Here is a 12,740-nt window from a genome sequence, read left to right as displayed (position 1 = left end):
GTTCTCGGTTCCTAAGAGATTTTCCTCCTTAACACATTACACTCTGAATATAGATTCCGTTCATCTATAACTTATTACTCTAATTATTTTAAGGTAATTAAAGAAATAAATTTGAGCTTTAATTGATATGTTTTGACTTTCGTTGACTAAGATTGATTTTTATAAGAATAAAATTTTCGGGTTGTCGCACTAAATTTTTAGTTTGTTCTTTTTCCAATTTGTACGCTACGTTTTCATAGATACAATGTCCGTAAATTTCTTTCATTACAATTAAAAGAACATATGTTAAATTGATTATTGTCGCTTTATTTATGTTATTAAATTATTGATAATATATTTACTTATTATGATACTAGGTGGAAACTCGATTATTACACGGGTTGATTAAAAAATAAAATATTAAAATATAAATAATAAGTATTTTTTTAAAATAAAATTTTGAAATAAAGAATAAGGATACATATTAATTGCAATTTATTATAAAAATTATTACATTTCATACTTTATATATATACGTATAATATTATATGAATTTTTAATTTTAAAAATTAAAAAAAAAACATAAATTTATATGTGGATATTATTTATTTAAAAAATATCATTTGATGAAAAATATCAAAACTCATTAGAGAAAAAATCTTAATTTATTAGAAATATACAAATGTGAACATTTACGGATTATTGTGGAAATGACGTATATGTATACATGATTACATATTGAATTGAATAAACAATGAGATAATGTGGTTTTCACGGCTTTCGTACTCCCTTTTTATGTGTGTTTGACTATATCACAATATTACAAAAATAGTTAACCACTCGATCTGTTTAGTGGTCTTTGTGCCATCAATAAGACGAAACACATAAAAAGGAGTGTGATAAGATCGTTGAGAAAAAAAAAAGAGTTTTCGGTTTATGTGGAATGCGGGTTATACCGTAGATCAAACTTGACTTTTGTTATCTGTTATGTGAAGTCTTGCAATTATCATGTAACGTATCATCAGCCTCCAGTATTGAATCTCAGAAACTTTTTGTTTTGACATTTGACTTTTTGAACATAAAAGTTTTTCTATCTCCTATTCTTTTTTGTTTTTGAGGTAGACTACAACTACACAAAAAGTATTGATACCAATGTTTTTTGTGAGACTTAAAAACTGTTGGATTATTCTTTAGAAGCGTAGATATATAAGGTTATGAGGAGGGATGTAACTGGTTTAAAAACCGGAGTGGAACCAGAATAAACGAACACCGTTTAAAGAGTAAACAAGGAATCGGAAATTTATTATCAATTAATTATGAACGATTATATTTGGTTAATATTATATTTGAATAACACACATAAATCTATGTTGTTAGAATGGTTGAACGTGTCTTTCTTTCATCTAAGAATCTAGTACCTCTTTATGCCCATCATTCGTTGTGTGTCTAGGATCAAACTAACTTATGAGAATATATATTCTCAACTTTTTAACTCTTAACTCGTATCTACGATTAGAGGCTTTTGATTCGGTTTGAAATGTGATCTCTAAATAGTTAAGCCCTTACCCTAAGGACATTGCTCAACATAAAAGCAACCCACCAAAAATGCAAGTCCAGACCAACTAGATCAAGTATGCCATAACTCGTGAACTTATAGCCTAGATTTTGTTCACCAGAAGGATACAATTTTAAAAAAAAATGCAGGTTAAATGACTACTAAATTATAATAAGAATGACTTGGAGCAAGAGATGATGAATGTAAAAACATCAACTGGTGCTAGAAAAAAGAAGATATCAATCTTCAAAACCCAATTTTGAGCCTGCTAAAACAGTGAAATTGGTGAAACAGAGGACAATCACTTTTCGATACCCTGTTGCAAATACTGTATAAGATCATATCCAGCAGTAGTCCACTTGTTATAGGCATCCTCGCATATATGGATCATGTGATTCGCAGCTTCTCTTTCAGTCATCTCCGGACGAAATCTTTTTCTCAAGTTCCCAATGGGATCTCCTCTGCTAAAACAAGGCAACCCGCTTTCCACCATCATCAACACCGTGTTTATAATCCCATTCATATACCGACGTGCAGTAAGGTAACCCTTAACACACAAACTGATAATAAACCATACATAGTTAGACACTGCTGTGTTGTTAAAACATATATAATATATGATATTGATAGACTCACTTACCTTTCAAATAAGTGCCAAGTATCACTTTTCATTGCACCAGATGGATCAAGTAACTGAGTCATCTCATGACTCAGTTTAAAATGAGCACTTTCAAACCGCATGTTCCCTCCAGGTGATATCTCGAAGATGAAACCAAAATCAATATGGACAAGCCTACCTACACTGCATCCATAAACAATTTTTATCAGTTTGGGGAATCATTTTTTATACAATAATTTATGCTGTTACCTTTACCTGTCAATTAAAATATTTCCATTGTGTCTATCTTTAGGTTGAAGCAACAAGCTGGCAACAGCATAACCAGCGCTACTCACAATAAAATTCTCACGTGCAGTTTCAAAACCTGGAGAACCAACTGGCCCGTAATCCTGTTGAAATATTTCATATAAACCGCCATCTGTCGTCTCACCCATCTGGCTTCTGCTACGTGAATTTGGCACGACCTGCAGGGGTAAAATTGGAAATTATTCATTTATTACAAAAACAAAACAGTTTATTAAAAAAAAACACGTGCCTCGATTATGCCTCTTTCTGGGTCGGTTGGAAGCACTCCGTATGGATATAAATAAAGAGCGAGTCCAACCCCTTCAAATATGTCTTTCAGAAGTGAGATTACTTGTAAAGCAAGCACGTCTTGTCTACAGTCGTCTCCAACCTACATTACATAAATTAAAGATAAACCATTTAATAATGAAACCAAGGTTTATAGGTGATGAGTAAGTAGTAAATGCTTACCTTAAAAATACAAGCTTGGGGTTTTATATCTTTTGGGTCCCCATCTCGATCAGCCACATCAAAAGTGATCATAATTGGGACTTTTGCTGCTGACTGTAAAGGGATTCCACTATTGACCTGAATGCCCCTCACAAGCTTACTAGGAGCTGTAGGTAGATAACAATCATCTCCAGGTAACTGAATTTTTTCCAACTCTCTGTACCCATATCGTTTATAAAATGAATAACCAATAAACTATATTATGCTAAAAACAAGAAAACATAAAATTTAATCAATATAATAGAAACAACTGAGAGATACCTCTTGATGCCAGCTCTCCTTTCTTCTTTGGGGAGGGGATACAGAGCACCTGATATAGAGGTGACTTTTTCAAAGAAATCAAATTCTCTGTGAAACACTTTGCGTGCCTCGGGGCTAAAACCGTCAATAATGTGGTCTCTAACAATGGGCAGTAGAGCTAGAAATTCTTGTGTCTGAGAAGGACAAAATGGTCAGAACTCAGAAATATGTTTGTAAATCATAAAAAAACAAGTGATGTAGTGCAAAGCAGATATAGGTAATAAGACGCATTTACCTTTGCAGTTATTACTTCTTTACCTTCTGGTGCACACGTCTCCCCCTGTGATCAATCAATACACGTTCCAATTACCTCATTAGACATATATTGAAAATAGGCTAAATTACATTTATCATCCCTGTGGTTTAGCAAAAGTTATCGATACCACGATCATCCCTGAAACTAGTTTTTGACCAAGATCGCCCCAGTGGTTTCATTTTATTTCTGTTCCCATATCTAACTTGTGTAAAATGACTATTCTACCCTTGTTTCCTCCCACTCTTATTAACCCTCTGATCAGGCAAGCTCCCCAAGTCTCGATGATTAATAACGATTACAATAATAAACAAATAGGAAAAGAAATTACAAAAAATAAATAAGGACGAAATAGTCATTTTAAAAACTAAAACAAAATCATACCACGTGGAAAACAAACGTAATTTTTCCTCGAAAATACCTGTAACTGCCAAATTAGAATATGAGCAAACACGTCACTCCTTTGAGCAGCTCTAAGCAAGTATCCTTCAACCAACTTCTGCAATTTTGAGGCAATAGTGAGTTATGTACAATTTAAAGGGTGTGAGTGTGACAAAGTATAGGAGAGAAAGGGAGTTGTTGCCAATACCCACCTCATCATCGTACCTCAAAGCTTGAATGAGCTGGGGCATGAAAAAGGTTACTTTGGAGGGAGGGTAAGATTCCAGTACCCTAAGAATATAAGCCATAACACGTGGATGACCTTTGTATGCTGGAGTAAAGAACTCCAAAGCCATTGTAATAGAACAGGCAGCCCAGTATGGTAATTGTTGCAAAAGAGGAGAATTATCATCCACAGCCTTTGGGGTCACAAAATATGGTAAAGCCTCAGGTATGCTACGGATTTCCAAGATATGTGTCTGTAACATACACAGAAACAACCATGTAATTACAGATATAAGATGAAAAGAATCCAAGCTTTTTATATTAGCTGACCTGAACCAACTGAGTAATTTCTGCCTTTAGACACGTATTTGTTGGAAATCTAGCCCCCAAAGAGAAAGCAATCCGAGGATCAACAGCAAATGCAGTTCTTGCATACTCAACCCATTTCTCTGAGGTAATTTTTGGCCTATAACATGTGTTCTCTCTACAATTCATGAGAACATAGTATTTGATTATGAACATGAAATGGATACAATAACAAATAAGAGATGAGAGAGATGTCACATGATGAAAAATTGCAGTTGATGAAATTACTTGTAGTTAACAGGTTGCGCCCACACTTCAAGCCTGTCAGCTTCATGCTGGCATAACATTAAAAGCAGCTGCTTCCTCTTGTCTCTACAAGCTGCATAGTTCTCCATTGGTCCCCAAACAGGGTGACAGTGATCCTTCTGAGATTGTTCATTGTTAATTAAAATCATAAACACAACAGGATGACTCGCAATATTGGTAGTCTTACCATGTCAAGCAAAGATCCCCCGTATTCCCCACCCAATGCTTTTGGGTCATTTTGGAGATAGTGAACAAATGAATTAACAGATTGAGCCTCGCTGTGTGCAAAATTTACATGATCATGTTCAAACCATTCAGGTTCATAAGCAAACCAGCCTAATGCCGCCCTGCAGTCAGTTTTAGTTTTCCACTTCACAGGTTAAACTAAACTAAAATAAAAAAAGTTATATTATTATGAAGAAAGTGGGTTGAATCATACCGATAAATCCCATCTTCCAGCAGCTGAATTCCCAATCTAACTTTTTGTAGGCTCCCTTCGTACTGGCATGCGCAGAATTTAAGTCCAAGCAGCATGACTGTGAAAAACGTACCAGCAGCAGCTGGATGGTGTGAAAATTTCCATGGAAGTTTGGTGGTCCCCTGTAACATCCTGCCAAGAAGCAAGAGTTGTACCAGACTATCATGTCGTACTACCTGTAAAACCAAAGAGAAAAGATCAGAGCACGTATATAATAAATAAATCAAATAGAAAACTGTTTACGTACCTCAAAACGGTCAATGAAAAATCCGATCCATAGCTTATGTGCTAGAATCTGTTCAACTGGATCCTTCTCAGGCGGTGATTCGGGCTCACTAGGTTGAAGGTGAGGCCTTAACTTGGAAGCTGGTCCAGAGAACCTCGTGTCAGATGCAAACAGACCTCGCTTGGTATCGATTGTCCATAACCATGCATCAACAAGCTCCGCGAGTACAACAGGGCCCAATTGAGGAGCAGCAGAAACTAACCACGTCCATATGAATATACCAGTCTCCATAGCATCGATTGTAGAAATGTACGCCGGACACCAGCAAAGAAGCCGGAGAAGTTGCGAGAAGCTCTCCACATTTGTTTTCGAATCCGCATCCTGAAAATCGAAAATGTTCATCCACCAACATTTATTTCTTTAACTACTTCTTCAAAATTGGTCAATATGTTAGTCAAAGGCGGTGGTATGTTTACAATACCAGAGTCGAGAGAAGCAGTGCAGCCGCCTGGGAACATGTTTCCCGGAATGAAGCTTTGTCGACTTCCCCGCCTTTTTCTGCACCGGAAACAAATTTTTGAAGAAGACGGACAAATTTATTAAGTAGTATCGAACCGAAGGACTCTTTTTTGGGCTGTGGTGGTTGAGGAAAAGCTCCGGATATCAATCGTGAAAGACCACTAGCGCTAGGAGTTGGTGTAGGTTCAAAGTCATCATCTGCTTTCTCCATATTCTCATACAGCCTTGTCATGCCAGCAATCTCTCCAGAATGATTACATTTCACTGTGGCACTAACAATAGCAGTGCCAAGAACTTCGATATTGAACGCCTCTGTTAGATTGAGATTTCCTCCTGATGAAGCAGCTGCTGCAGCCATCACTGCCGGGATATTTGCAGTTTTTGTGCCATTCCAGCAATCGCTTTTGCCTGTACCGATTCGTATCTCCGACAATAGAGAAACAACATCTGTTGTTGGCTGTGCTCTTTGCCAGGTGTTTGCTTTACAAAGTTTCTCCTGAAGAAGACCCTGGCTTGTGCATGGAGCGTGTGATAGGGAAATGATAATCCATTCGCGAACAATTTTTTGATACAATGAGCGAACAGAAGCTATCCAGGTAGGATCGCTAACAATGGCTGCAGGCGGATCATTATGAACAGAGAATAGAAGAAAGTCCAGACAAGATGAATTCCACAATATCTGCAACCATGTGATGATGTGATCTGGAATGTTGAGATTAAATCAAAGGAAAGTATTGAATTAGGGCAAATACAAAATGATACCTGTGGAAATTTATCCCTCAGTAGAGACAAGAGTTTAACTGAGACATCTCGGATGTGTTCATCTCTCTGAGACATACTCTTAATGAGAAAACATGCATGGACAGCAAGAGTCGTCTCCTTAACATCCATAGCATATCCTGTCTCAAATACTTGATCCTCCTGAACCAATTATGAGCATTAAACATTACAGGATGGATTCTGTGTTGATCAGAAAATGAAGGAAAGGAATCAAATTAAAAATTACCAGCCATGAGAGTGATGTCTCAAATGCACGGTGGACAATGGCCATTAAGCATTGGAAAACAGCAGGTGCAAGATTTGGACTTTTGAGATACTCAAAAGCGCAGCTGAAGGCACTCCTGGAAGCCATAGAAGTAGGACCACAATTAAGGAGTCCACCATTGCTGCTAAACCGTATTATTTCCAAAATCGCAACTGCAAGAAGATAAGTCGCCTTCACTCCTGAAAATTTTTCAGCAAAAGAAAATTAAGCAAATTTTTCACAAACAAAAGTAACCAAATAATCTTACGAAAGCCAACAACAGATATACCTGAAATCGTGCTCATTGCATAAACCTCAACGCGCCCACCTAAAGCAGCAGAAAGTGCTGCTCTTTGATTTGCAGCAGCCTTTTCGTTTCCACTTCCTCGACGACTACCAGGGTTGTGAAGAGCATTAAGTTCTAACTCATCTTCAAGCCATTTCACAGAGCTAACCACCTAACGATATGGGTGAAATTAGTAGTGAATGGATGATTTGATTTGAATTGAACTTATTACTTACCAGGGGTGGGGTCCCTTGAGAAATACGTTGAACGGAAGAAGACCACTGAGGACTCCACATGTAAGGTCCAGTTACAGCTTGAAGAGCGACTGCAGTCGTGTTCCCTGCAGTGTTCAATGTTGTAGAATTTGGCCTCGTTGGTGTTACTGGAGGTGCTAGACCGAAAAGAGCGATGTAGAACCATAGGTTGCGGAATAACTTCAAAACGGAAGGTTCAACGTCTGCTGTAGGATCAAAATCAGAACATATTTCAGCCACCGCAGGAAGTAACGGCCCTAGAAAATCAGCTCCGCTGCTGCATAATTCAAAAGAATATGATTTTAGAATATTGTGGATCGTAGTCGACTACTATTTATAAAAATAAAACAATTTAATTATACCTTCCACTTTTGGACTCCGCAGCCAATCCTACATCTGAGCATAATGATAAAAGGCGCTGACGATAGTCAACCCGTAGTTGACCGTTTGTAAGGCCTCTAGCTATTAATTCAAATCCTGCGGGAAGAGTCTAGAATTAATTGAACAAATGAGCATCTATTCTATCTAGGATAATATTGGTTTACAGTAAACTTTATCATAAAACAGCGACACCCATGCTTAATGTCTATATTAATAAAGCTTGCATGTCACGGTTTTCTATCACTAAAATGAAAGTAGGGAGGGTATTTACGTAATTCCAACAATGCATACCTCTAGACGTTCTGTATTGGCTTCTTCTGGCAACTTATCGCTTTCAGCAGATCCTATGCTTGTAGTAAGTTTGCTCAAGTAACTTCTCATCATTAGCACAACAACTTCACGATACGACTTCTCAAAACCTAAACTTGCCATGCGAGAAACCGCATCAAGAATCTACAAAAACAATATAAACAAAAATTCAGACAAAATATCATGTTTTTTAAGATAAAGAAACAAATAGTTGAATGAGATCATATCATACCCTGAGGCGCAACAAGCCAGGTGTTGAAGCATCACCCTCCTCTAGATTCTCAATGAATAATGGCAATATTGTGTCAACCACTTCAGGTTTATTAACTTGTACATTTAGCTCTGCAAGCAAGCGGATGACATTCAGCTGTATGGTAGGAACAGCCTTCTTATCTTTAGCATCCTGAAGTAATAGATACAAGTGGTAATAATTATACATAATGATGATAATATATACAAGTTTGAAGACACAATACATATACAACAAACCTTTTCCTCATAATCATTGTGTTCACGAATGCTTGTAGCCAATCCCATGATAAATGTATCCACAGGAGCCCGATCTTTAGTCCATCCATATTCAATTATCTCACAGCTTGTTTTTAAAACACTATCAAACATAAGTCCAGGACTACTTGCCACAGTGTCAGCCTACTCAAACAATCATAACAAAATAAGTAAACCATGAACAAGAATTAACCAAACTAAGATGAAGACAAGAACTAGTAAAAAGTATCTATGTACCTGGGCACATGTAATTAGCACAAGTTGTTTGAATCGAATTAGCAAGACCCTTAGTAGATGACCTCCACGTGAGAAAGCAATTTTGGAGATGCCATCAAGCAATGAGATGAAAAGATCTTCACATGTCCTTAACCTACGCCACACTGAATACAGACAAGCTTCTGCAGCTTCTACAATGAAAGCAAGAGCTCCATGCAACAGTTTCTTTGATGACTTCCCATCTAACTCACATGAGACATGGCTTCTAACTTTTAACTTTGCTGCAGCTTTGTAAACAGAAAGCTTTGTATTAATCTTAGCTTTCAGTGCTGCACCCTGTTCTGTCCAATCATGCTTACGTATCTGCCAACAAAACTACACTTCATATTTGTTTCTAAAGCTGTTCATATGAATAAATTATGTTTGATGAATGTTACCTTTAGAAAAGCAGTCATCAATCGGAGTTGATCCTTTGAGATAAGGCGTACACGTTCTAAAAGCTGTGTATCAATCTCAACTTTATCAAGAATGCGCTCAATCAATTGGAAGGCAATCTCTTGTTTTTCTAATTGCTCCATAGTCTCTTCATTGAAAGATGAAACTCCCTTACCATCTCCATTAGTTGACGAACTAGAAGCAGGTGAACTCGCAACGGAATCAAGTAAAGATGTAACCAGTTTGTTGGCATCTGCAGGCATAATCTGAGGAAAACTCTCTGACAACGCGGATAAGAAAGCCCTAGAAATTACTGAATCGGAACTCCCGTCATTGTCATTAAGAGCAGAGAAGACAATACCTCCCATGAAGCCTGCAACGTCTGTACTAAAATCCTGATACAGTTCAGTTGCTTTAACGACGTACCCTAAGAATTCGTTGTAGAACGAAGCAATGGATGCGTTTGGAAAGGATTTAGGCCAAAAGGATTGGGTAAACGACGATGGGATTGAGCGAATGAACTCCAGAACCGTATTCCGAGGGCTTGAATCGTCGTAATTAGGGCATTTGGAGATGAATCTGGCCGTTGCAAGAACAGCATTGAGTTGGAACCGTGAAATCCGAGGAGAACCGGAGAGGAGCGACTCCGGTGCAGGGCATCGTTTGCAAATCCAGGTAATTTTGGCGGAATATTGATTAGGATTATGCGAGATCAAGTCGCAAAGCTCCGTTAATGCCTCCATTATCAACAATTAATACAAAATAGGAAAACAAAAAGTCGGGATTCAATCAAAACTGCATACGGCATTGAAGGATTGCACATCGATGAAATTCAGGGTTCTTCTGTGTTAATTTTGCTACTGATATATTATTTGCATGCAAAATAAAGCTTTTTCTTTTTCGCAATTCTACAAACTCCAAATACGTTGGTTTCTCTTATTTCATCCGTTTTCCACGATTCCAAAATAGACCTGTTTGTCTTGTCCGTTTTTGTAGACATTGAATAAAATCCACCAAACTCCTACCACCCGTTGCTGCCGTCAGTATCCTCCTGCTCGACTTCTCCGTTAACCGCCATGAAAATGCTAAGATTTTTTGATCAAGATACGAAATAAAAAAAGTATACGTTACTGTCAGATTTTTTGAAACTTCCCGTCATGGCCAAGATTTTATTTATATTTATAATTATATCGAATATATTGATGGGTTTGTTAGAATCCTGGAGCTTGTGATTGTGATGCACGGGTTCACGTACATGTCAAAAGCTGCAAAGGAACCGAATCGTTCATGAATCTTTTGGTAACTTTAGCGTCTAGACGAATGATCCATGTATTAAATAATAAATTATTAAAATTGAAATGTGTTTTAAATTTAAATAAATAAATAAAAAAATAAGTTTTAGTTTAAAATTATAAAATTAGAAAATAAATTCATTAATAAAATTAATATTTATTTATTATTATATTTATTGTAATTATAACATTAAAATATTATGAGGAAGTTAATAAAATAAGAAAACCTACAAATAAAATGTGGAAAAAAAAACTTAATTCAAAATAACCACAAAATAATATTTGACAAATTGAATGATGCTATAAAAAAATATATTTATTTATTATTAGTGTGTGTGTGTGTATATATATATATATATATATATATATATATATATACACACACACTAGGTGTAAGACCCATGTATTACATGGGTTAATTAAAAAAATTAAATATAAATGTCAAAATATTTGAGAACTATAGATTTTTAAGAAAATAAGAAAAATAATGAATTATTTATATTGCTTTTTTTAATCTTCTAAATTTAAATAAATAAACAAAATAAATTAATGAGTTTTAATTTGGTTATTTTGAAATAAGGATGTAAGTCCATTAATGAAATTTATATTCATTTATTACTACATTTATTGTAATTATTACATTAAAGTATTATATAGAATTTACTAAAATAGAAAAAAAAAAAAAAAAAAAAAAAAAAAAAAAAAAAAAAAACTCATAAAATGACAGGTGGAAAAAAAATTAATTCAAAATAACTACAAAATAACATTTGGCAAATTGAATTAGAGTATGACATGTAGCAAAAAAAACATTCATTATATATATATATATATATATATATATATATATATATATATATATATATATATATATATATATATATATATAATGTGGTGCGGTTTGTAATTTTCTTCATCAAATCATGAGTCTAGTAAACCACCCAATCTATTGCAAGTAAGAGATCAATAAAGACAATTGAGGAGAGTAAACTCCACCTATATTGCGATCTTAGTAACATATTTGAAAATAATAAATCAAGTTCGTATGGTAAATAATGTAATTTGAATAAAACGATAAAAGTTTATATGTTATAAACAATGTAAATTAAATGAAAAAGATTGTAGCAAGTAGGTAGTAGCAATCAATCAACAATCAAACTCGACTTATTTTGAAACCTTGCATGATAAAATCATTTGGTTACATGCATACATAAAATATCATATAAAGAGTGTCAGTCCTTATTAATAGTGCTCGTTTTGCTAATTTTTGAACTCCTAAAAGATAATATAACACTTTTCTAAGATATTTGTTGTAATATGTATAAGTACACACATACCCTATGGTGTTTCGAGTATCTGTCGTAGTTCTTATATGTATTCATCGTCCAAAAGTGATTGTTATAACATGGACGTTTTTTTATGTAAAATTAGAGTTTCTTCATAGTGATATTGTTTTCATACCAATTTTAGTGAAGCAAACTTGAGTGCTCACTCGAAGGGGTTTATGGATCATTGGAAGGGTCTAGTGTGCTAGGCATGCAAGTCTGTAATTGGGTTGGAGCATTTTTCAAAGCAAGTGTACAAGGATTATGTGAGAAGTTAGAGCAGTTTGTTAACTGTGGCAAGTTTTATGGAATGGAAATTAATAAACAATTGGGATGACTTATTAGTATTCTTTTGAGTATGAAAAGCTCAAGTTAAGCCCAAAGGTACTAGATTCATATTGACTGTCCAAGTTTTCAAGTTAGAGCTTAGCAAGGAGTTTTTGGGTTATACTTGCGAGTGTATTTTTGACTAGGAAGTATGGTTGCACTTTATTTCAATGTCAAGTGTAACACTCATTTTTCCTAATTTGATCAGTGGAAGACTCAAGGATTTTGAGGATAATAATTTGGGGAAAACCTTTAGCCACGGTACAGTGAGTTGCTGACGATGGTGTGGCCATGTCATCTAATTATAGAGAGCCTCTGAACATTAATCACGAAATGGTCAAGTATACACCACGACGTGGTGGCGATAATTTCCTAAACCCTAGAATTTGGGCTTTGGGCCCTATTTAAGCAACATGTTGGCTAGGGTTTCACCTTATTTTAGCCT

The 12,740-nt window shown here is 35.5% G+C and overlaps 1 protein-coding gene across 1 annotated transcript; it reads right to left on the bottom strand.

Moving 5' to 3' along the window:
* Positions 1 to 1,613: 1,613 nt before the first annotated feature.
* LOC145047251 (phosphatidylinositol 4-kinase alpha 1-like) lies at positions 1,614 to 10,252 on the bottom strand. Its single transcript, XM_078995495.1, has 25 exons — positions 9,357 to 10,252; positions 8,941 to 9,282; positions 8,686 to 8,847; positions 8,429 to 8,599; positions 8,179 to 8,340; positions 7,869 to 7,996; positions 7,489 to 7,783; positions 7,256 to 7,424; positions 6,949 to 7,166; positions 6,705 to 6,863; positions 5,905 to 6,621; positions 5,445 to 5,804; positions 5,159 to 5,373; positions 4,907 to 5,066; positions 4,702 to 4,838; positions 4,438 to 4,591; positions 4,095 to 4,361; positions 3,923 to 4,000; positions 3,484 to 3,528; positions 3,210 to 3,382; positions 2,910 to 3,105; positions 2,689 to 2,829; positions 2,409 to 2,617; positions 2,175 to 2,336; positions 1,614 to 2,094 (listed from the first exon to the last, which is right to left on the bottom strand). Exons 1-25 carry the CDS (start codon positions 10,095 to 10,097, stop codon positions 1,836 to 1,838), a joined length of 5,820 nt encoding a protein of 1,939 aa, XP_078851621.1. The 5' UTR covers positions 10,098 to 10,252; the 3' UTR covers positions 1,614 to 1,835.
* Positions 10,253 to 12,740: the final 2,488 nt, after the last annotated feature.

The sequence above is a fragment of the Lactuca saligna genome, chromosome 5 (genome assembly GCF_052625555.1).
Source record: "Lactuca saligna cultivar CGN05327 chromosome 5, ASM5262555v1, whole genome shotgun sequence".
In the NCBI taxonomy this organism is placed as follows: Eukaryota; Viridiplantae; Streptophyta; class Magnoliopsida; order Asterales; family Asteraceae; genus Lactuca; species Lactuca saligna.
The sequence above is the reverse complement of the archived record's forward strand: the minus strand, read 5'-3'. Positions and strand labels throughout refer to the sequence as shown.